General features: G+C 48.2%; 1 protein-coding gene across 1 annotated transcript in view; it reads left to right on the forward strand.

Annotated features, from left to right (window-relative positions):
* XPR1 (xenotropic and polytropic retrovirus receptor 1) overlaps nucleotides 1–26,509 on the forward strand; it is a 588,907-nt gene that overhangs the window by 441,224 nt on the left and 121,174 nt on the right. Inside the window, exon 10 of the mRNA XM_086955457.1 lies at nucleotides 1,664–1,829. Within this exon, the coding sequence (XP_086811583.1) occupies nucleotides 1,664–1,829 (166 nt within the window). The remainder of the gene's footprint in view (nucleotides 1–1,663; nucleotides 1,830–26,509) is intronic.

The following is a 26,509-nucleotide window of genomic DNA, read 5'->3' on the forward strand; positions in this document are numbered from 1 at the left end:
TATGCTTCTGAACTACGAATATTGTATGCATGTTTAAATTGTCATTACTTCCAGATATGTTACACATAGACCGCACTTAAAATGTTACTTTTCAGGGGACATTTCTGCGCGCGCATCCCTCGCGTGCTAAGCACGTCATCGCGATCGCGGTGAAAACGAAAGTGATCGCGATGACTTGCTAAGCACGAGAGGGATGCGCGTGCAGCAATGATCTGAGGGGTGGTTTCACAAAGACACATGTATAGTTCGACGTGCATAATGTTTCCTGTTACGCTGAATTTGTATAGAACACAATCCGCCATTTTAGTGCTTTCGATAGACTGAGGATGACTTTCCCAAAGGGTTCTGAGATTTCCATCCCAGAGTCTGCGGAGTGTGAAAATGCACTGTTAGGGTAAGTATCAGAGGCGGTTGAGTGTTCCAGCTTCAAAGAGTTGTGGGTGTAGTGCCTGGGTCTGTGGTGGGTGAGTTCAGAGAGCTGTGCCAAACTGATTAGGCATCCTTTGGACCAGATGGTGCGCTTGTGCCGGTTGCCGTAGTATGTGTGGAAAGGACTTTTGGTGGCACGTCCATGCCTAACTTACTCATGGAGTGTTTGCAGATGTATACAATGCACACATTTATAATTTATACATAAGCGGTGCTGATCTACGCTTATTTACCCAACCTTGCAGGCACATGAACTGTGTGCTGCGTTTCTTTGGAAACACTTATCTTTGTACCACGGTAATATTTTTCATTTGAATACCTGTCCTTGCGCGCACTGCCTGACAATGAGGGTCAGTTGTGGTCTTTTTCAGACTGTCTGCACCATTTATACCTGGCCTAGTTACGCATATTTCCCTGCCCTCTCCTTTAATGTTTAATGGTAACCCTCACAAGTCTGAATTAAGTAGAACGCTACACATGCATAGTGAGTTCAGCAGCAACATACACTACGCTCATGCAGCCTACATCTTCACATCTGTAGAGTATGTTTCTGAATTGCGAATATTTTATGCATGTTTAAGTTGACCGCACTTAAAATGTTACTTTTCAGAGGACATTGCTGCACGCTCATCCCTCGCGTGCTTGGCACGGCATTGCAAACGCGGTGAAAACGAAAGTGATCGCAATCGCGATGACTTGCTAAGCACGCCTGAGATGCACGTGCAGCAATGATTGGAGAGGAGGAACGAGGCCTGCGTGCTTGTGCACGTAACCGCAAGCTGGTGGCCGGCGGGTAGCACTTTGAAAAGCAGCCCCTTACAAAAGTAGAACAAGCAGCGCATGCGCTGCTCTAGGCTCCACCTCAAAAACCATGTCCAGCTATTGTGGATCTGGCAACTGAAACAAAACAGCAACAAAAAACAAACGAGCATTGACATAGCCAATAGGTCTCGCTTTTTGGACCCTATAAGTATTTAGTTATGCAGCAGAATATCCTTGGTGAAACAACACCAACTGTTGCATGGCTAAACACTTATAAGGTCCCAAATGCGAGACCTATTGGCTATGCCAATGCTTGTTTGATAATGCACGGTGCTCAATGATGGCAAGACCCGCTTCTTGCTGTCCCACAGTTCCTTTTTACCCCTCAGTTGACTAATTTTAGGAGGAGGTGTATGGCCTTCTTTGCTGCTATCTGTTACTCTACCTCACTTTTCTTCCCTTTCCTTGGCAGTTCCGGGTGTTCACCGCTCCCTTCCACAAAGTGGGCTTTGCAGATTTCTGGCTGGCAGATCAGCTGAACAGCCTGGCAGTGATTCTGATGGATCTTGAGTACATGATCTGCTACTACAGTTTCGAGCTGGACTGGAATGACAATAAGGGTCTGCTGCTTGTGCCAGGTATGTTGTAGTGGAGAATATATATATATATATATATATATATTTTAAAGTCTCATATTTTCGAACCTCTCTAATGTCCCTCATTAGTGGGTTGATGGGTAGGCCACGAATTACTCCATAAGCATTTATCCCAGTCTCCAGTTCAATCCGGTAGCTCTTTTAGTTCATGGATTTATGCTGTTCGTGTGAGAATCTCAAAGTATGTAATCTCAATTATTCTCGTTTGCAGGCATTTCTCGTGCTTCTTTTTTCTTCACTTTAATTTTTTTCTTTCTATAATCCTACTGTTTTTTCCACCAGCTGCATGTTTGCGTTTATTATATCAACTACTTATTTTGTCCTCATCTGAAAGGCCTGGTTCTTTTAAGGACTCTTTGCTCTTTTTCATTTTCCCAGATTTCTTTCAGATACTGCACTCACAAGAACATCAGTTATAGGGAGATACCTTTTGTGCATGCTTTGTCTCCTGTTTGAGCTCTCTAAAGATACGCTCAGGGTGATGGCTTTGCACACTCTTCAAAAGGTTGAGATAAGATTCCATTAGTTATCATGTCACAGTAACCTGGGAGGACACAGATTACCATCTGTTATTATAACACTAAGATGCAGACCAAGCAGTGCTCATGCTTCCTCTGGAAAAAAATCATTTACTCAGATTACTTCGCTAACTGTGCTAAGAGGTCTGGTATTAACTCTTACTTCAGCATTCTTCTTTTGAGGCTGTGAAAGCCCCCACGGTTACCCCTGGCCCTTCAGTGTGGGTTTGCTTTTTTTTTATCCCTCTGTTTGTAGCTCGTAGTACAGACTTGTTTCCGTACTGGTAAGGCTCTTGCCAATTAAACATTGTTGGATGTTGAAAAAGATGCAGTGAATACCCTGCACACCAAAAGCCCTTGTTCAGGTTGTGCTTAAGAGTTCCTACTCATAAGAGTGCAACACAATCTCATCACAGCTATCCCAGAGGAACTGAAGGAACATCAACTAAGTCTTGAGAACTGCGTACCTGAAATGGTGGAAGAACGACGTTACAAAAACTCAGATAATTATATGCCTCATTCCACTGATGAGGAAAACTTTCCTGTTTGTTAGTTTCTCTACTATGTGATTTGTCCTTCTATTTAGACCTTATATACTGAAAAGCTTTGAAATTTCTGTTCATCCTTCATGTTTCAGAGAATTCCGTTTTTGTACCCATGCTGTAGCATAGGGCAGTGATTATTGCTTCACCTTACCTGGCTAATCTGGATAGGAAGAGCAAGCACATGGTCAGTCTGGGCAAAAGGGTATGCACTACTAGTGTGGGGTGAAAGTCATTTCGCAGTTCTGGGCCTATATCACAGGCAACTTACAGGTAAAAAACATGTTTTGTGCGAGAAGTTATTTAAGGATTTGCAGGATTTTGTGGATAGAAGATAGCCACTTTTTAATCAGATCGTTGCCAAGTATTCTAAGGTTTTTTTTAAAACCGATATTATTGTCAGGTTGCACATAATATGCAGAGTCCTGTAACTCAGGGATAACTGCAGCTGAAAATAAACAGTACATCATCCGAGTGGCAATCGACTTTTCTTAGGCAAGTACAAGCAAATTATCAAAGGGTCACAAACAACTAAACACCCCCTCCCCACTAGCCCAACCCCCCCAGCTCCCTCACCCCAACTCCCTCGCCCCCGAGTCGCACTAACCCCCCAGGTTCTACCCATACGTAGTGATAAAAGCATAGGAAAAACACACCATCGCAGTATATGCACACCCTCCTCCCACGTTCCCATGACCCCCTCCCCGGAACTATCCGCGCCCGTCATTCCACACACGGAAGATCATCCCGCTCCACCGGGGGGTCAAGCCACAGGCCCCTATAATCCGCCCAGCGCTTCCAAATTTTATAATGTGTCCGCGAGCACCAACTAGCTACGAAAATTGGCTGCTCCAGCCCCATATAATAATCCAACCCCTTCTTCCAAACGACCATTGACGGGGCTTGTGAATCCTTCCACCCTTTAGCGATGTCTCTTTTGGCCAGTGTAAGGGCAAGGAGCATCAGGTGTCTCTTGTAGAGGTTGCCTCCCACCCCCTCCATGACATGCAGTAGGGCAAACTTCGGCGTACGGAGGAGCATCCATCCCAACACCTCAGACATGCAGGCCAGGACCCCCCTCCAGAACCGAGACAGGGATTCACAGCTCCATACAGTATGAAGAAACGTCCCGTTCTCCTTGTTACAACAGAGACAGACCGGTGAGGCAATCAGCCCAGCCCGCCACAGCCGAACCCTTGTAAAGTACACTCTGTGTAAGTATTTAAACTGAATAAGGCGGAGACGCATTGCTATGGCCGCACCCCTGGGGGCGGCCAGTGCCTCCCTCCAATCCTCCTTCTCAAGCTCGCCTACATCATCCTCCCATTGCTCCCGGAGTCTCTGCAGTGTAGGGGAACAGTGGGTGATCAACGCCTGATAAGTGCGGTATATTTTCTTTGTGCCTAGGTCCCCCATGAATAATCTTGCTTCCAACGGACTAAACTCGGGGAGGGCCTCCTGCCCCTCCAGGCTGGGTGTTAGTGCATGACGAAACTGAAGGTAACTAAAGATCTGGGAGCGAGGCATGTCAAATTCTTCCCGGAGTTCCTGAAAGGACTTGAGAGTCGTACCCCTTAACACATCCCCTAATGTCGAGATCCCTATATTATCCCATCCCCTAAAGCCCTGCAGCGCCGCCAGACTGGGCAGACGCCCATTGTGCCATAGAGGAGTTTCTCTGGTCAGGTTATTCCACCACCCCATCGGCGCAGAGCCTGTCGCCAGATGCGAAATACCAGCTGGGTGGCTGCGGGTAAGTCACTCCGTATTGACGCGGTATATAGAGTGTTCTCCAGTATTAGGGTGTCTTTCATAGATTCACATGCTTGAATATTCCCCGTCGTCGGAGTGGGAGTCCCACGGTAATTAAAATAGCAATAATATGCATATATAAATATATATGTAACATAAAACCTGAAATATGGGTCAGAAAAAAGGGCATAAACTGCCTACACATATTTCCACATAGGAATGCATGGGAAAGGAAAAAACCATATGCAGTCTATCCTTGTCATTATGTTGATCCAAACTGCAGCCAATCAGGCGACAGGAACCCTCTAGAACCTTCTCAGAGCTCAGCACCTCAGATTTTCTACCGCACGTCGTGTGTAAGGGAGTCTCCCTGAGCTCTGCTCAGTTTTCTCTTTTTTTCAGGTGTTTCCTGGTTCTACAAACATGTCTACAAGTAAGAAGTCACTTTTCAGAGCTTGTTCATCCTATGGAAAGCTGAGGCTTTTTTTATGAGGACCCACACAGTAAGTGTATTTACTGTCTTTACCCGACGATGAGGTGGGGAGCTGTAAGTTCTGTAGAACTTTCTCCACAAAGACTTTAAAGGACAGGGAAGGCCGTTTACTCATCTGGCTACAAAGACTAAAGGATAAAGATAATGTACTTTATGATGCTGAAAGTCTTGTTTCTGGCCATTCCCAAGCAGCCTCCAAGCGTGGTAGTGTGCAGGAGTTGCCTTCTCCATATTTAAAGAAAAGTAGAATGTCTCTTTCCTAGGCCCCTGCGGTGTCTTCACCACTTCATACCACTTCTGGGCCCACGAAATCTGGCTCTCAGGCTCCTGCTGCATCTTCCTCAAGTTTTTCTGTGAAGAAAACTGATTTTCTGTCGACGACGGTGTTGTCTACAGCTCCGTCGACGAAATTTGCTGCCTCTGGTTCGAAATCGACGGCGACGGTCACGAGGACGCTTGCATCTGGATCGTCTACGGCCTTTTCGTCGACGTCATCGTCATCGATGAACGTAATTCTCAGTTCAAAGACTGTGTCGTCGATTATCCCTATTTCATCGTTGTCATCAACGAAGAAACCTGCGCCGTCGACGGTTCGATTGCCGTCGACGAAGGGTGTGAAGACGTTGGTTTCGTCAACGCCTTCACCGACGAGTGTGCTGTCGACGGGTGTCCGTCGACGAGTGTTTCCATCGATGACTGTCCCGTCGACGTAGAAGATGAAAACGAAGGTTCCGTCGACATATACGTTGACGAAGGTTTCATCGTCGGCACCATTGCCGTCGACGATGTCACCGTCGATGACAGCCTCATCGACGAAGTCTCCGTCGACGACGGTTTCGTCGAAGAACACCGCAAAGACCGTAGCATTGTCTATGTCTCCAACAGCACCGTCGACGGAAGGATTACCATCGACGAAGGAGTCTGCAACTGTACAAAAGACCGTACCGTCTACTTTTGCCTCGCTACCTTTGCTGCCATTGTCTTCCAGCAAGTCCGATAAGGTTGCAACCTTTCCTGAAAGTAGTGTGACATTACCACCCTCTCCTTTGTTTGCAACTGACTCGGATCAAGAGTCTGAAGAGGACGTGCTTGAAGCTTTTACTGAAGCTCTAAGTCCATCAGACTTAATTATAAAGTGTCAGGAGTTCAGTAATGACGAGGAGGAGCAGTATAGCCAACATGATGAGGTTCAGACTCAAATGCCGGCTGCGATGTTGCCTTTGTCACTGATTTAAAACCTCCAAACTATGTTGGATGATTATAATCGGCGTTTCCCGCCATCAACACAGGTAGCTACAGTTCCATCAGGTTTGACCCCCTATCACGGAACCGCCAGCTGTTCCTTCGGTGCCTCCACCGCCTGCTACCATTCAGAGACACACATCAATTCAAGTACACACTACTGTGTATCCTGATGAGGACGAGGAGAACCTTCCGGAGCGAGAAGATGGAGAGGTTACGGATGTGGATGGTGATGATCAGATGGCGGAGTGGGCCGAATATCGGGCACAGACACCATCCCCATCTCAAGTGACGCCGGGGGATTCTCCTCCGGTGGCTATTGCAAGCTTCCATCAATTGTTGGATAGAGCGGCACAGCGTTTTAAGCTGCCACGAGTGCAAAGAGAGGAAGATTGTTTCCTCTATGATTTCAAGAGCCAACCATTCAAACAGATTCATACTGTCCCAATTATAGATTTCATCTGGGCAGAAGGAGTGAAACTCATGAAGACGCCAAATTCTTTGCCTGCCCAATTGCCACGGTTGGAAAAGAAGTATAAGGCGCCGGTCAGATCTCCAGCATGCCTTATTGGCAAGCCTAAGACAGATTCGGTTGTTACACAGGCAGCTCAGAGGGGATCCCGGAATCCTGCATCTACTATTACAGCCCCTCCGGACCGGGAGGGCCGTCGCCTGGATGCTAAAGGGAGCAAGTTTTCATCGATGTCTTCCACTACTGTGAGGGTGGCTAATGCTATGGCCATCTTGGGTCGTTATGACCGTCAAGTTTGGGCAGATATGTCCGCCTATGTGGCGTTGCTTCCGGATGCTTCCAAGGCGGAAGCTTTACAACTTCTTCAGGAAGGAGAATGAACTTCTGAAGAATTGATTGATTGTGCTGTAGATGTGGCCTGCACTGGATTTCGGCAGCTCGCTGGAGCGGCTGTTATACGTAGGCAAGGTTGGTTGCGCTCCACCTCCTTCCGTCAGGAAGTTCAAGCAAAAATTCTTGATATGCCATATGATGGCGCATCACTCTTTGGAGCACACATTGACGAAGCGTTACTATCTATTAAAAAGGACACGGACACTGCACGTGCCTTAGGAACTCTTCAGTTTAAGAAACAGCCCTTTCGAGGTGCTCGAGGACAAGGCACCAATTCCAATTTTCGTGGAGGAAGCAATCAGTACTGCTCCTATAACCAAGGCAATCAGCGTTTCTCCGGTACCGACAGCAGTCTTCTCGTCAGCAGCCAGCCAAGACCTATCGAGGGAAGTCCTCTTACAGAGGATCCTCAAATAAACGACAATGACTTGCCTTTAACCCAGCAAATTGGAGGTTGAATCTCTCTGTTTGGTTCTCAATGGTCCTCCATCACTACGGACCGTTGGGTGCTAAACATTGTGGAAAAGGGCCATGCTTTGGAATTCGTCGAAATCCCTCCTCCAACTCCACCTTCCGGGCCGCATCCTCCGCACCTCAAGGAACTTTTCCAAAAAGTTCACCGCCTGCTTCAGAAGGATGCGGTAGAGGTAGTGACAAAGTCGCAAAGAGGAAAGGGATTTTATTCCCGTTTTTTCCTGATTGTCAAGAAGAACGGAGAATGGAGACCAATTTTGGACTTGAGAGCGCTAAATCAATATCTCAAGACTCAATCCTTCCGTATGCTAACGCTTGCAGAAATCTTGCGCTTGCTCTCAGTCGTAGATTTCATGGCTACTATCGACCTCCGAGACGCCTACTTCCATGTCCCGATACTCCAAAGTCATCGAAAGTTCCTACGTTTTCAGGTGGGGCAACAACATTTCCAGTTCAGAGTGTTGCCATTTGGCCTCCGTTCCGCCCCTCGGGTCTTTACCAAGATATTGGCTCCTGTCATGGCCTATCTACGCCTCAAGGGTGTCCAGATATTCCCATATCTCGACGATTGCCTCCTGAAGTCGCAGTTCCGCTCACAACTGCTGGGCCATACCTCCCTTTGTCAGAGGGTGTTTCGCTCAATGGGTCTGTCTCTCAACCTGGAAAAGTACCAGCTCCTCCCTGCAACTTGCAAGGATTTCCTAGGAGCCACATTGGATACCTTGCTGGCAAAGGCATTTGTCTCCCTGGAACGTCAACAGAGAATCCTGCGCCTAGCGTTTCTTCTACTGTCAAAACAGTACATTTCAGTTCGACTGCTGAAGTCATTTCTAGGGATGGCATCATCGTGCATCGCTCTAATCCCACATTGCAGATTACGGGCACGTCCTATCCAAGAAGAATTAGACGGTCAGTGGCGTCAAGTCACCGGATCCTTCAACGATCTAATCTGTGTAACGACTCGCATGAAAGCGGCACTCAAATGGTGGACACAGGCATTACATCTTGCAGCAGGGATGTCATTCCTATCACTCACGCCAGATCTTACACTCACAACGGACGCATCTCTGGAGGGATGGGGGCACACCTCCAAGACCTGTCCATAAAAGGAAAATGGACTTTACATCAGAAGACCTGGCACATCAACAAATTGGAACTCATGGCTATTTTCCTAGCGCTCAAGTCGTTTCTACCCGTGCTGCAAGGAGAGTCTGTCCTTATACAGACAGACAACACAACCTGCATACACTACATAAACAAGCAGGGCGGAACTAAATCTCCGGTGCTGTCTCGACTGGCGCAGGCAATTTGGGACTGGTCACTCAAGCACCAGATCACGATCACCGCAGTTCATCTCCCAAGCTTGTCCAACATCCTGGCGGATTCCCTAAGCAGGTCCCGATCATCAACCCACGAGTGGGAGCTTCACCAACCAACACTCTAAATGATCTTTCGTCGCTGGGGTCGCCCGGCACTGGATCTCTTTGCCACGCCAGAGAACCGGAAATGCCCAGATTACGCAAGTTGGCATCCCCAAATGATCACAGGGCAATGCCCTTTTGATGAACTCGTCAAATCTCTTTGCTTACGCCTTTCCACCGCTCCCTCTAGTACCCCGGGTGCTCTGGAAGATAAGGAGAGAACCCTGCCACGTCCTTCTCATTGCTCCCAGGTGGCCACGACAAGCATGGTTCTCGGAGTTGCTTCTTCTGTCCCAGTGCGAGCCCATCCTTCTACATCCGCGGATGGATCTTCTTTCCATGGACAGGGGTCCAATTTATGATCCGGACCGCTCTTCTCTGAGCTTATCAGCCTGGAACCTGAACACTGCCAATTTGCACATCTAGCCATTCCTCAAGAATGCTGAGACGTCCTTGCTCAGGCCAGAGCTCCTTCAACTATAAAGAATTACAAGTTGAAATGGAAACGATTCTGCCATTGGTGTGCTGATGCCGGTATTCATCCCATATGTGCAACGCTGACTCGGCTTCTTCCTTTCTTCTTACAATTGGCTCAGTCAGGATTGTCTCATGCCACTTTAAGAGTTTTTCTGGTGGCAATTTCACGCTTCCGCCAAGATGGCTCCACCTCCCTTTGTTCCTCTAGGATAATACGTCAATTTTTCAAAGGACTGTTTAGTAAATTTCCACCAATTCGGCGCCCTCCTCCTGCTTGGCGCCTTAACATTGTCTTAACACAATTAATGAAGACGCCATTTCAGCCGATACATAGAGCTGACCTCAAGTATCTCACCTGGAAGGTTGCTCTTCTCCTTGCATTAACGTCTTCTCGTCGAGTAAGTGACATTCATGCATTTACAATAAGTCCACCATTTCTTCAGTTTCAATCAGATGGTGTGGTGCTTCGCACTAACCCTACTTTTCTACCTAAAGTACCTTCAGATTTCCACATCAATTAACCCGTTATTCTGAAGACTTTCTTTGCTAACCCACAGTCTCATTGGACAGTAAACGGTGCTTGAAGTTCTACATCAGCAGAACGGCTCAGTTCCGCAAATCTGACCAAACTTTTTGTGGCTTATGGACGTTTTCACAAGGGGGCGTCCAGTTACCAAACCTACTATAGCCCGTTGGGTATCTTCGGGGATTGCATTCTGCCATCAAAAGGCGGGTAAGCCTCTGCATTCTGCTGTGAGGGCTCATTTAACCAGATCAATGGCGTCCTCTACTGCCTTATTTGCCGGTGTCCCGCTGCATCAAATTTGCAGAGCAGCCACGTGGTCCAGCAGACACACGTTCACAAGACATTACTGTCTGGGTGCCATGAATGACGCGGATACTGCAGTAGGACAAGCTGTGCTTCGCAATCTATTTCAATAAGGTGAGCCTCTGTTCTACCCTCCTCCTTTAGTTTCCAAATATTTATTGACTGTTTGCTGCATATATTTGTAATCCATGCATATGATTTCAGTCTTTTATACGCTTTGTAACTTTGGAAACTTTTTTCTTTGTTGCTGACTGCTATCTATTCTATATTCAAGCATGTGAATCTATGAAAGACACCCTAATACTGGAGAAGAACAATTGTTACTTATCTGTAAACAGGTGGTTCTCCGGTATTGGTGTCTTAAATAGATTCACATGCGACCTTCCCTCCTCCTCTCAGAGGCTCTCTTCTCCTCATAGACTCTTGAGTCACTCTAGTGCTACAAAAATCTGAGGTGCTCAGCTCTGAGGAGAAGGTTCTAGAGGGTTGCTGTCGCCTGATTGGCTGCAGTTTGGACGAACATAATGACAAGGATAGACTGCATATGGTTTTTTCCTTTCCCATGCATTCCTATGTGGAAATATGTGTAGGCAGTTTATGCCCTTTTTTCTGACCCATATTTCAGGCTTTGTTGTTACATATGTATTTATATATGCATATTATTGCTATTTTATTTACCGTGGGACTCCCACTCCGACGACAAGGGGAATATTCAAGCATGTGAATCTATGAAAGACACCAATACTGGAGAACCACCTGTTTACAGGTAAGTAACAATTGTTCGTGTGTAGCGTATGGGAACCATCAAGTAACGTTCCATAGCATACACCGGGTTCCCCCTATCACCATACCACCATTCATTCAGGACCAAAAGATTGGAGGCCTGGTAATAAGAAAGGATGTCTGAAGTCGCTAGCCCACCACAATACGTGGAGAGAAAGCACGTGCGTATGGCTACACGAACCGCCCCACTCCCCCACAAGAATTGCCCTAAGACAGAGTTAACCTGTCTGAACCAACTGGGTGATATAGGATACGGATGATGTTGCAGCTGATAAAACAGGCGAGGAAGTGCCACCATTTTAAAAATCGCCGATCGCCCATAAATAGTAGCTCAGCTCGTCATGCAGTACACTGGTCGTGTGCTTATGACGAGCTGAGCTCGTCATGAAATAATGTATTTCAAGCGTTTCCAGCACAGAGGGGGAATTGCCTTAGCAGTCATGTGCTTAAGATCTGCCCGGACTCGTTCCCAGATCGGCGCCAGATTCCGCTCCCATGATATGGCCGGGACCTCCGACAGAAAAACTCCCAGATACTGAAGACCCCCAATGGCTTCCTGCAGCGCAGTGGCCCAATCACCCACTCATGCCTGCTTCCCCAGCACCCACAACGTGGACTTGCAAGCATTCATGTAGATCCCCGAGGACTCGCCGAAAATCTGCATTATTTGCAGGAGACGGGGGCCCGACCTGTAAAGGTCCGTAAGAAAAAAGAGAACATCATCCGCATATAGTGCGATCCTATCCGACGGCCCATGTGCCCATTCAAAGCCTTTCAACTGCGCATCTATGTGCACCCACGCCGCCAGCTGCTCCATAGCCAAGGCGATTAGGTAGGGCGAGAGGGGGCAGCCCTGCCCAGTGCCGCGGCGAATGGGAAAGGGGGACGAGATCGCACCTGCCACGCGGACCGAAGCCGTCAGATCAGTGTAGAGAAGACGCAGATATGACAAAAAACGGGGCCCCAGATTGAGGCGTGGCAACAGCGCAAACAAATAGACCCAACTCAGCGAGTCAAACGCCCTATCTATGTCCGCGTGGAGAAGCGCTGCCCGGGTCTCCGTTCCTCGGATCGCCTCTACTGCCACGTGTGCCCGTCTAATATTGTGCCAAGTCGCCCTTTGGGGCATGAAGCCGGCCTGATCCGGGTGTACAAGTGTTGTGATATGAGGGAGGAGTCTGTTAACCAGCGCCTTGGCGAGAACTTTGGCCTTCACATTCAAGAGGGAAATCGGGCGATAAGAGGCATGCTGTTCTGGGGGATGACCCGGCTTGTTGAAGACCACCACTTCCGGGGGGAGCCTACCCTGCTCCCTGGCTTCCTCCAAAGCCGCCCGATAGTGTGAAACCAGCTGCAAATGATATTTCTTGAAGAATTTACAGGGGAATCCATTCAGACATGGGGCTTTCCCCGAATTGAGCTCGCCCAGAGCCGTGCCCAGTTCCTCATTCGTCAAGGGAAGCTCCAACCGATCCCGTACCTCGTCTGACACCGCCTTGGGGGGCAGGTCGGCTATGAACTTATCTACCATATATTCCGGTAGACACTCCCGCGGGGCATATAGATCAGCATAATACACGGCGAAGCTCTCCGTGAGGATCCGGGGTCCGTAATTAAGGCACCTGTTTTGTCTAGCAGCCCAGGTAGAGTCTGTGCATGGAAGCCCCCTTTGACAGAGCCGGTGCAGCATTGTGCCAGATTTGTTCCCCCCACTGACATATCCTGCTGTGCGTCGCGAGCCAAATCTGTCGAGCCTCATCCAATTGGAGGGCTGCATATGCCTGTTGTGCTAGGAGGAGCTGACCTACAATGTGGCTCCCTTCCGCCACCCGACTCTGAAGCTCTAGTTCCTCAATCTCCACCTCTGCGTGCACCAATTCCGCTCTACGCTGATTTCAAGCCGCCACACACCAAGCTATATCTACCCCCCGTAGCGTGGGTTTCGGAGCCTCCCATAGCGTCACCGCACTAGAGACGGTGCCCACATTCCAGACCAAGTAATCCCCAATCGCCTCACTCATATGCCTCCCATAGTCTTCCTGCTGCAAGTGCCACACTGATAGGCTCCAGTGAAAGGGATGCATCCCCTTGCCAATTCTAATATCTACGGAGATAAGTGAATGATCTGAGAGGTCTCGTTGGAGGATCGCAGCCGACACAACCCTCCGCCTCTGCTGCCTGCCCTCTTCCGGACCACGGGAACCAGCACAGCCTCTCCCCCGGGGTCTCAACACAGTCGGAGCCTTTCCCCCGGGGCCCGATGTGCCCCCGACCAACAGACGCCGGAGCTGCTAACGCGGGGGCCGACCGACAGGGCGCCAGCCCCCGCTTCGCCGGACCTGCACTGCCAGCTGGGTCGCCAAACTTGAGGCCCCAGCCTCGCTGCCGTCTCAAGGCCTCACCACGCGGAAGACCCCAGCTCCGGCCCCCAGGCCCGCCGGAACTCACCGGGCACCAGGAATCAGGGGAAGCCGGTCTCCGCAAGGTAATCGTCGCCCCCGGGGCCACAAAATGAGGGAGACAGGATATTAGGAAGATAATCTTCGGGCTGGACGGAGCTCTGTTAAGACGCGTCCGCCATGCTGGCCCATCAAGCCATGCCCCCCAAGTATTCGAAGTTTATAGTCTTTGCATCTCCAAGATGTGAGTGCAAGGCTTTTACTTTGGGTTTGAGTTAGTATAGATTTGCCGTAAACCTGGTTTGGAATCCTGGCTGACAACAACTGCACATGATTAGAAACTGAGAGTGAGGCAACATAAAATGTTGGCATGGTGTAGAGGCAGTCTCCACAGAAACTGAAATTGTGTCTGCTCACACACTCAGGCACAAATTCCTAATTGTGAAGCATTCAGCAGAGTTGAATGGGTACTGTAGATTATGGTGCAATTCTCAGTCTGTTAGCAGACCACAGAACATTATTCCTGCAAGGAAAAGAGCACATGCTTTTTTATACCCAAGAAAGAGGGCAGAGAACCATTTGGAAAATGGAGAATATAACTGCCATTACAAAGAAAGTTATGTTCAAGGCATATAAGCTGCAGATCTAACACTGTGCATTAGATCGCCACCTGTTGTTGGGCTTGGATGATTGCATGTTGTTTTCGTCTTGGAAGAAGTCTTTGTAGTCATGGGATAAGTGACTCCTCCCTTGGACGATAGTGCGCAGGGGCATCGGCTCCATCCGTAGATTGTTTTTTTCCTCCACTGGGTTTGGATGCAACTTTTCCGCTCCGGTTCGAAAATCGACTTCTTGAAGACTTCGATGCGTGAAACGTTCTAAAACTAACTTTAACTTAAATATACTCGACCTCATCACTCTTCACTTCGATTCCAGTCGTCGACGTGGGTCGTCAGGCCTACCCACGCGGTGAGGCCTACACCTCATGGAAAGGACACTATTCAAAAGATGCCCCGAGCGTGGAGCAAAATTTCCACACAGCGACCATCACGGAGTATGTAATCTGTATTTATCACCAGAACACGACGAGTCGAGCTGCACAGCTTGTGCGTCCTTTCGATCCAAGTAGACCATTCGAGATCGGAGGGCCCGTCGACGCGACATGCAGAGAACACCTCTGGAACTGGTGGATATCTTCGACGAAGGTCCAGGTGTCCCCAAGGAAAATTCCAATGATCTCCAGATCGTATCTGAGGCAGACGACCCTGATGACTCCATACCATCAGGTCAACGCGTGAGTACGACTGCCCCTACCCCAGCCTAACCACCTAAACCAAAGGCTAAGGTCAAAACTCCGCCTTAGGAGCCCAGTCGAGACCGATACATTGTTTCTAAAGCCCCGCCATCGAGCCCGGCTCAGAAGAAAATATTAAAGCCTTCTGGTAGCTCCTTACCGAGCAAGCCGTATGTGCCGATACCACCAGCTCCCTCGGCACCGAAACCGAAAGAAGTCCCGGTTCCAAAAAAGACCCAGAAACCGTTGACTCCTAAAGACAATACGGCACCGAAACCAATGAAACCTGCTTCCACCCCAAAATCCTCGGTGCCGAAACCCACTAAACCTGTTTCCGATGCCTCCAAGCCCTCGGCTCCGGAAAATGATACCTTCGGTGCCAAAAACTATGCCACAGGACTTTACAACAACTCCTAAGGCTAAAGATAAACAAAAACAAGGCCCGGAACCGAAAAAATCGGCGCCGAAAGCAATTTCTGAAGAAGAGCTTTTCAGACCTGATCCTCTGCAAAAGAGGATATACATAGACCCAGAAACAGGACATGTTTTCACCACACCACACAGGAAGAGGAAGTCAGATACAGCACCTACGCCTCCAATGCCGGTCTTTTTAAAGCGCTGGCCAGACCCGAGGGTATCGGAATGCTTTACACTGGATGTGGAGAAGCCAGGTATAGAACAATAAAGCAAAAAAAGATTCATACATGTTCACAGATTACAAATTGTCTGGCGCCTGAGGCGTTTTCGATTCAAAGTATTCTTGATGTATAGTCAAAGTTATTATTGGACTTATTTCTTAGCGATGAAGCGCTTGGGTTGCGGGTTAGAGAGAGGGGACGTGTGAGGGCGTGGTACGTGTTGACAGGTCGCTGCCAGGCAGAGGCGTGTTGGTTACGTAATTGGGTTCGGGAATGCTCGGTTGAGGTAGAGGATTTTTAGTCGGCTCTTGAATCCTGGAAAGGAAGGGGTAGTTCTGATGTCCACAGGGATGGAGTTCCAGATTTTAGGAGCGTTGCCTTCAAAAGAGCGGACTGCAGTTTTTTGTTTCAGGGTTTTCAGGGGGATGAGTAGGTGGGAGTTTTAACTTCTGAGACTTCTGGATTGACCAGCTTTCTTGAGCTTAGAGGCTAAGTATTCTGGTTTCCCTATGTGCAAGGCTTTGTGTGTAAGGCAGGCCGTTCTGAAGCGAGTGCACATTTCCACTGGTAGCCATTTTAGATCTCTGGGTGCGGGAGATATGTGGTCGAATTTCTTTGCACCTGAGACAATTCTGGAAGTTGCATTGAGGGTAGTTTTGAGTGGCGCTAGGTGGGATAGAGCTGTGCCTGAGAGGGTTGCGATCCCATAGTCCAGTCTGGACAGCACCAGTGATTGGGTGGCTTGTTTGAGATCTCTCTGCGGAATGTGCAGTTTGATTTTGTTGAGGAGCTTCAGATTGAGGAAGGCGCTCTTAGCGTAGTTCTTGATGTGGTTCGTCATTGATAGTTTGTGGTCAAGGGTGATTCCAAGTGATTTTACCGAGTTAATCAAGGTGAGATTTCCGTTGAGGGCATCGATAGCTTTCACCCATTCAATGATGTGCGGGTTATCCTCCTTGTTAGAGATGAGGAGGATCTCGGTTTTTCCTTGATTAAGTTTAAGGTGATTCGTCGCTAGCCAGTCTTGGCCTTCTCTGAGAGTGTTGTTGAGCCTTAGAATGTCATTAAAGGAGGAGGTTTCTATGTAGATCTGTGTGTCGTCTGCATAGAGATGGAAAGGGATGTTGGCTTCTTTCAGTATGGCCGTCCTGCTCTCAGCAGAAGCGGCCGCTCCACTCACTGCTCCCTGCCTCCTGGAAGTGGTATTGTACACGCAGAGACCCGGTCTCACTCCCTACCAGAGCCTGCATTACTGAATTGAAGCGCCTACTCTGTGATTAGCGCTAGACCGCTGAGCATTTCTGAGACAACCAGCATTATTAGCGCTAGACCGCCGAGCATTCATTTTAATAAGTAGCATTATTTTAGAGAAGCGCCGAGTCTGTGCTGCCTGACAATACATTACTGCCTGCAATTGTGCTGTGTTTGTTTTTGCATCGCGCTCGCCTCCATTGTGCCCCTGTGTTGTTTTGCTATTGCCTGCTTACTGCTGCCATTTTGTGTGTTGTTGACTCCACCCCGCCTCCCTGCAGACCCTCCCTCCCACTGATACTGACCTCGCTGCCCCAGCTCGATCGCGCTGTGACCGTCCTGCTCTCAGCAGAAGCGGCCGCTCCACTCACTGCTCCCTGCCTCCTGGAAGTGGTATCGTACACGCAGAGACCCGGTCTCACTCCCTACCAGAGCCTGCATTACTGAATTGAAGCGCCTACTCTGTGATTAGCGCTAGACCGCTGAGCATTTCTGAGACAACCAGCATTATTAGCGCTAGACCGCCGAGCATTCATTTTAATAAGTAGCATTATTTTAGAGAAGCGCAGAGTCTGTGCTGCCTGACAATACATTACTGCCTGCAATTGTGCTGTTTGTTTTTGCATCGCGCTCGCCTCCATTGTGCCCCTGTGTTGTTTTGCTATTGCCTGCTTACTGCTGCCATTTTGTTTGTTGTTGACTCCACCCCGCCTCCCTGCAGACCCTCCCTCGCCCCTCCCCTTCCGCTATCCACATATGTCAGTTGCATTTGCGCGCAGCGTTTACGCGCAGCGACCGCGCCCAATCCGCGCCGAAGGTGCGCCAAAGGTAAGCCCGTCTACGCCCGTCCGCGCCTGGACCGCGCCCAGCGCCAGAGCCCCTGGTCCTCGCAATGCCCAGCCCTCCCGCATTACTTACGACGCCTCCACCCTCCTAGCCCTCAACCCCGGCCGCTCCCTCAACTGCGTCCAAGCTGCTCCTGGACACACCCATGGACCCTTTTCTTGCTACTCCTGCAAATTCGACGGCACCAAGAACAACTCCTCATCTACGAACTCACAACAGACATCCGATCCCAACCACCTACAATGCATCCTGCTCAACACCCGCTCGGTCCACAGACACGCCATTGACCTCTGGAATCTACTCGACACCATCTCTCCGGACGTCGCCTTCCTAACAGAAACATGGATGAATGCCTCTTCAGCCCCAGACATCACCATTGCCATCCCGGAAGGCTATAAGATCATTCGCAAGGACCGTACCGGCCACACAGGAGGAGGCATCGCTATCGTCCATAAGAAATCCATCCGCATCTCAACCAGTTCAGACGTCAATCTCGCCAACTCTGAACACCTTCACTTCCAGATCCACATCGACCCCAAGACCACACTCAGAGGCACCCTCCTTTACAGGCCACCAGGATCCCGCGCACAATTTAGTGAAGACATCACGGACTTCATCACTCCACAAGCGCTCCCCTCCGAGGACTACATCCTTTTGGGAGACCTCAACTTTCACCTTGAAAAGAACAACGACCGCAACACCACCACCCTTTTGGACAACCTCGCAAACCTCGGACTTAAACAACTTGTCACTACCCCCACCCACATCGCAGGTCACACACTCGACCCTATCTTCACCTCCAGCAAGCATGTTTCCTTCAGCCACACCACAGCTCTCCTTTGGACTGACCACAGCTGCGTTCACTTCACCTACAACAAGCCCACATCCAACAACCACCCCCAACCCACTCTGCAAAGAAACTGGAACAGAATCACCATCGACCAGATCTCCTCATCGCTTCTTCAAAAGCCCCCCGCCCACTCCTTGAACCCAGACCAAGCAGCCACCAACCTCACCCAATGGTTATCCAACAGCGCCGACATCCTAGCACCACTGAAAAAATGACAAATCAAACTAGGCAGCAAGAAGGCCTCCTGGTTCAACGATGACCTTAAGAAATCCAAAAAACTCTGTCGCTCCCTCGAGAAGGCCTGGAAAAAAGACCCAACCACCAGTACCAAGGACGCCTTCAAAAACGCCACCCGCATACACCACCAACTAATCCGTAATGCCAAGAAAGCAGCCTTCAAGGACCGGCTAGATAACAACGCCCACAATAGCAAGGAATTATTCAACATAGTCAAGGAATTCACCAACCCCTCAGCCAACTCCAACGACATCACCCCCTCTCAAGCCCTCTGTGACTCCCTAGCCTCATTCTTCCACAACAAAATTGCAGACATCCACAACAGCTTCGACAACCAACCCGGAGACCAACCCACCCAATCCCCTACAGGACCCCCACCCCCCCTGAACATCCTCAATGACTGGAAGCCAATCTCCACTGAGGACACCATCCGTCTGATGAACTCTATCCACTCAGGATCCCCCACTGACCCTTGCCCTCACCACATCTTCAACAAAGCAGACTCCATTATTGCACCACACCTCCGAGACGTCATCAACTGCTCCCTCAACTCCGCAACCTTCCCGGAAAGCTGGAAACATGCCAAACTCAGCGCCCTCCTGAAGAAACCCACAGCTGACCCCACCGAACTCAAAAACTATCGCCCTATCTCACTCCTTTCATTCCCGGCCAAAGTCATCGAGAAAGCTGTCAACAACCAGCTCGCCGCATTCCTCGAAACCAACAAATCCCTCGACTCCTCACAGTCCGGCTTCCGAGCCAAGCACAGCACCGAAACCGCCCTCATCGCGGCAACAGACGACATTCGAACTCTACTGGACAATGGAGACACAGTCGCCCTCATCCTCCTCGACCTCTCCGCAGCCTTCGACACGGTCTGCCATAGCACCCTTCTACAGCGCCTCAAAAACATCGGAATCCAAGGAAAAGCACTGGAATGGATCACCTCGTTCCTTTCCGGAAGAACCCAGAGAGTCCGCCTTCCACCATTCAGGTCAGAGGCTACTGAAGTCATCTGCGGCGTACCTCAAGGGTCCTCACTCAGTCCCACCCTCTTCAACGTTTACATGAGCCCCCTCGCGGCCATCGCACGCCAACATAACCTCAACATCATCTCCTATGCCGACGACACTCAACTGATCCTATCACTCACCAGAGACCCTAACACGGCCAAAACCAACCTACACGAAGGAATGAAAGAAGTAGCCGAATGGATGAAGCACAGCCGTCTGAAACTGAATTCAGACAAAACAGAAGTCCTCATCTTAGGTACCTCCCCCTCCGCCTGGGACGACTCTTGGTGGCCAGAGGCCCTTGGAAAAGCACCCATCCCGACGGACCACGCACGGAACCTGGGCGTCATCCTGGATTCCTCACTCTCGATGAACAGACAAGTCAACGCCGTTTCTTCATCTTGCTTCAACATTCTCCGCATGCTCAAAAAAACATTTCGCTGGATCCCTACCGAAACTAGAAAAACAGTCACCCACGCTCTGGTCACGAGCCGACTGGACTACGGAAACACCCTCTACGCCGACACCACCGCAAAACTCCAGAAAAAACTACAACGCATCCAGAACGCCTCAGCCAGGCTCATACTAGACATCCCGCGTAAAGAACACATCTCTGATCACCTGAAAAACCTCCACTGGCTCCCCGTCAATAAGAGGATCACTTTCCGGCTCCTAACCCACGCACACAAAGCACTCTACGAAATCGGACCCGATTGCCTCAACACACGACTATCCTTCTACGCCCCCTCCCGCCAACTACGATCCTCCAACCAAGCCCTTGCCACTGTACCTCGCATCAACAAAACCACCATGGGAGGTAGATCCTTCTCCTACCTAGCAGCTAAAACTTGGAACTCACTTCCCACTCACCTTCGCCTTACTCAGACCACCTAGCATTCAGAAAGCAACTCAAAACGTGGATATTCGACAAGTAACTCCCCACCCTTCTTCAAGCGCCTTGAGACCCTCTGGGTATGTAGCGCGCTATACAAATCTTTTGACTTGACTTGACTTGACATGGTGGTGAGGGGTACCATATATATGTTGAACAGTTGAGGAGAGAGAACAGATCCTTGGGGGACACCTCTGGTCACAGGGAGAGGGTCAGATGTGAAGGATTTGATTTTAACTCTTTGGAAGCGATTCTGAAAGAAGGAGGAGAACCATTGAAGGATCACATCGTCCGCACCTACTCGTTCTTTGAGGGCCTTGATGAGCAGCCTGTGGTCTACCGTGTCAAAGGCCGCTAACAGGTCTAGGAGGATGTGTAGGCAACAGTGATCAGAATCAAGGGAGTTGCGTATGTCATCCACTATGTTCAGGATTGCGGTTTCAGTGCTATAGCCTTTTCTGAAGCATGATTGGTTATGGTCTAGAAGATTAATGTTGTCTATCTGGTTGTTTAGTTGGCGTAGCACACATTTTTCTAGGATTTTGGCTAGGAAGGGCAGACTGGAGACTGGTCTAAAGTTGTTCAGGTCGTTAGTGTCTAGGCCTGGTTTCTTCCGAAGATGTGTAACCTGGCCGACTTTGAGGCAGTCGGGGATGATGCCAGTTTTTAAGGAGCTGTTGATGATTTCACACCAGAGTGGAGCAAGGGTGAGTTTCCGGTCTTTGGCCATTTGGGAGGGGATGGGATGAAGGTTGTGCAATGAGGGTTTGGAGGATGAGATTAGATTGAGGATCTCGGCTTCGTTGATGTGGTCGAAGGAGGACCAGGCGATTGTGGTAGGATCTCTAGAGGTGTTTCGGTTGCTGTTAGGTCGTTACTGCCATGCGGAAGGGGGTTGATGTCGAGAGATAGTTCGATCTTGGCGATTTTTTCGTTAAAGAAGGTGGCAAAGTTATCACATAGGATTTTGGAGGGCTGGGCATGGATAGTGGATGGCTTGGATATTTATTTTTTGATGATGTCGAAGAGTTCTCTTGGTCTGTTTTTTGCCTTGTCCAGTGCATTGCAGAAGAAGTTTGTTTTTTCTCTATTGATATGCTTCTTGTACCTTCTTCTTACTGCTCTGAGTTCCTCGCAACGGCTGGAGGAGGGGTTCTTTCTCCCATGACGTTCTGTGGCTCTGAGATGTCTTCTTTACTCATTGATGTCCTTGCTAAACCAGGTTCTAGATGAGATGTTCAGTCAAAGGGAGATCTCTGGGTACACACTCACATATGGGTTTACTATACTTTCATACCCTTTTGTCTATACATTCAGACTCAAACAGGGAAGACTAGTTTAGTACAACATATTCGCAGAATGTTAATTTCCACACAAAAGTTGGAACGTTCACAGTCTTATTTTAATAAAAAACATGTACATAAAAAAAATTTTGACACAGAATAACAAGTTAAAATTTCAAAGAACACTCTTTGAAAAAAGTAGAATAAAACAATTAATCATAACAATTCATTACACATGACAATTAAGTTAAAAGCAGGAAAATCATGAACAAATCAATATCATAAGCATATCTTTCATTAAATCAGAGGTCAAACAAAAAAAGGACTTTTTTACAAACAAACCCCTATATTAACTGTGGCCTACTGTTATTTTCACCACTCCTAATGTCTGGATCCAAACGGTCTTTAGTTGATATGGAAGTGACACCAACAGTAACACTTATACATGTATATCAGTTGCTCACTGGACCTTATTTGGATTCTATCTATGGAAAAAATGTGTCGACGCATTTCGGTGCAGACAACAAATAATTCTGTGGCACCTTCTTCAGGACTTCCGTATTTAGGGGTCACCAGCTTTAATGAATAGTGCTTATCGCCCTCTCCAAAAGATGTAGGGCAAAGCACCCGAGTGGATATTTTTATGAACTCTCCGATCCCGACTTGAGATATGGGATATAGTTGGTCCTTTTCACACTTATAGGGATCAGCGATGTTCAGCCTCTTCTATATTTTCCAAATCTTTAGACTACTTGGATCGGTATCTTAAAATTTTATAAAACCCTTCTTGGACGGGCATATATCTGTATCATTCCGTCTGTGAACTGGATATGTTCTCGTATTTTCGGGAATCACACCTCTACCTCGTCCTTTCTCATTTAATGCCTAGATGAGATGTTCCTAGGTTTTTTCTGTCAAGAAGAAGGACTCTGCCACATCTCCTATGCACCCTTCTTCTCCTGGATCTCCCTCTCCTGCTCTCCCTGTAAACATTTCACCTCAAAATTCTCCTCTTCATTATCCACAACATACACCTCCTCAGGATGCTGATGGTGATAAGTATAGCATGGGGGGAGGGAAAGACCCAGATGACCCTTTCCCCTACCCTACAGGTTCACCAGACTGGGAGTATCCAAACCCACATGATATACCAGATATTCCTGACCCACATATATATATCCATCTAAACCTTCTCCTCCAGAAGACAATATTGGGTTTGGACACTTAATTAATAGGGCTGCCATCTACCACAATGTCACCATGTATTTAGATGAGGCAGAAGAGGAATTCTTACTAGACCCTTTTGAACAATCCCAGAAATCTGTGCAAATACTGCCAATGATTAAAGGAGCCATTAAACATGGATGTATGTCAGTACAACGTGATCTTTTAGATCGCAGTACTTGACATCGCAGGTTTAACAACGCAAGTCGTTACAACGACTTGCTTTGGATGGCGCGGATTTCGGAATTTTTTAATTTTATATTCTAACACCAGTCCATGTAACAGTCGGGAAGGTGTTGGACTATAAAATTAAAACATTCCTTATCCCACAGCGCCATACAGCGCAAGTCGTAGTAAGGACTTGCGGTGCAACAGCTGCGGGGAAAAGGTTGTGCTGTGTAAACACCGCGTTGTAAACGACGTTCCCCATTAAACATGCACCAGAAGTGTTTAAAGATCCTGTACGGGCTAGAATCTTAAACCCAAGGATAGAGAAAAAGTACAGAGCAGCTCCTGGGGATCCTGCTTACATTAAAGGACAGCTACCCTTAGACTCCCTAGTAGTATCAAACGCTAGGAAAAGGGCAAACTCACAAACATCAGGAGAAGCACCACCTCCTGATAAAGAATCCAAAATCATATATGCTTCAGGGAAAAGAATAGGTGCCCCGGCTAGTAATGCATGGCGCATTGCTAACTCACAGGCCCTCCTAGCAAGATATGACAGGGCTCACTATGATCAGCTAGAGAAGCTCTTACAACATCTACCTGATCAATATTAGGCACAAGCAGATGACCTCATACAAGAGGGTAAGCTTATATCTAATGCCTCCATTAAATGCGCACTAGATGTTGCATTCACTGCATCAAGGGCAATAAACACCAGTGTCCTCCTTAGACGTCACGCTTGGCTACGCATTTCAGGATTTAAGCAAGAGGTACAGACCACTATTATAAATCAACCATTCAACCAACAATATTTGTTTGGTCCAGAAGTAGACACAGCCCTTGAAAAAATGAAAAAAGACACTGACACAGCCAAGCATATGGGAGCTCTGCTAGATGTTCCCTTTGTCGCTCCTTCTACAGAGGAGGCCCCAAACAAGCTGGAGCAGACAATTCAGCTTCCTTTAAGACAAATACACAAGCATCCTCTAATAAACGATACTTTAGAGGGGGCTACAGAGGTAATAACAATAAGGGAAGAGGTCGAGGTAACAACAACAATCGATGCTCTTCCACCACTTAACAGCGACTTCTTCAGCTCCCCCAACAGCATACCACTCCTGTAGGGGGGAGATTAACACAGTTCCTACCTCTCTGGAACTGCATCACAACAGACAGGTGGGTAAGACAGATTATCCAGTATAGTTACTGCCTAGAGCTTACAGCTACCCCTCCAAATATACCACCCAGACAGTGTCCAATGTCCACAGAACATCTAACGCTGCTCCCACAAGAGGTTCTCTTATTGCTACAAAAAGATGCAATAGAGATAGTTCTATTGCAACATCAAGGAACAGGGGTCTACTCACTCTACTTTCTAATACCCAAAAAGGATGGGACACTAAGACCAATTCTAGATTTGAGGCCTCTCAATCTGTACATACACTCAGATCATTTTCACATGATCACTTTACAACAAGTGCTCCCATTATTGCAACAAGGCGATTTCCTCACTACACTAGACCTCAAAGACGCCTACTTTCACATTCCCATACATCCTTCTCACAGGAAGTATTTCCGGTTTGTGCTACAAGGACAACACTATCAATTCAAAGTCCTTCCATTCGGGGTAACAACAGCACCAAGAGTGTTCACAAAGTGCTTAGCAGTAGTAGCAGCACATCTCAGAAGACAACAGATCCATGTCTTTCCATACTTAGACGATTGGCTTATAAAAGCCAAGTCATTCAACCAGTGTCTTCAACACACATCTCACACAATTCAGACACTGCACAACTTGGGGTTTACAATAAACCACACCAAGTCACATCTACAGCCCTCTCATGTACATCAATACTTAGAGGCTACCATAAACACCATTACAGCTCTAGCGTATCCCAGTCCAGCCAGGATACAGAACATTCAAACCTTAATCTCAAGGTTTCAAAACCAACACTCTCTCCCACCCAGAGTGTTCATGCAACTAATAGGCATGATGTCATCTTGCATTTTTATTGTACCATATGCAAGGCTGCAAATGCGTCCATTGTAGGAATGTCTAGCACATCAGTGGAATCATGTACAAAGACAGCTGACAGACCTGGTGTTGGTAGACAGCCGCACACATCGCTCTCTGCAGTGGTGGAACACCAAAAACGTGTCCAGAGGGCGGCCGTTCCTCAAGCCTGTTCCACAGATAGTACTGACAACAGACGCATCCCTGACAGGATGGGGAGCACATCTGCTCCACCACACATTTCAGGGAAGATGGACTGCTCAACAAAAGGGGCTTCATATCAATCACCTAGAGTTGCTGGCGATTTTCCTGGCACTAAAGTCCTTCCAAGTACATATACAAAACAAAGCTGTCTTAATTTGAACGGACAAAACAAAGCTGTCTTAATTTGAACGGACAACATGACAGCCATGTACTACATACAGAAACAAGGAGGCACACATTCCCTTCAACTGTCCCAGCTTGCACAAAACATTTGGAGATAGGCCATTCCACAAAAGATATATCTGCTTGCAGAACACCTTCCAGGAGTTCACAATCAGATAGCCGATCTGTTAAGTCGACAGACACAACAGATTCACGAATGGGAACTACATCTGCAAGTTCTTCAACCAATCTTTCACAATTGGGGACATCCCGACATAGAAGACTTGTTTGCCACACACGAAAACGCAAAGTGCCCAACCTTCGCTGCCAGGTTTCCACACCCGTTGTCCAAGGGCAATGCGATATGGATGAACTGGTCAGGCAGATTTGCGTACGCTTTTCTGCCAACCCCAATAATACCACTAGTGGTACGCAAGCTCAGGCAACAGTCTCTCAAACTGATCCTGGTAGCTCCCACATGGGCACGCCAACCGTGGTTCACCACACTGCTAGAACTCTCTCTAGTCCCACACCAAAGACTATCTCTGACACCATCAATGCTAACGCAGAACCATGGAGACATCAGGCATCCAGATCCAAGTCAACTGGATCTGGCGATCTGGCTCCTGAAGTCTTAGAGTTTGATTACCTTAACCTACCACCAGACTGTATGAATATCATTAAAGAAGCCAGAAGACCTACTACTAGAGCTTGCTATGCTGCAAAATTGAAAAGATTTGCACTTTACTGCACTAACAATCAAATTGATCCTCAAGATGCGTCCATCCAAA

The sequence above is a fragment of the Lissotriton vulgaris genome, chromosome 1_1, assembly GCF_964263255.1.
Source record: "Lissotriton vulgaris chromosome 1_1, aLisVul1.2, whole genome shotgun sequence".
Classification (NCBI taxonomy): Eukaryota; Metazoa; Chordata; class Amphibia; order Caudata; family Salamandridae; genus Lissotriton; species Lissotriton vulgaris.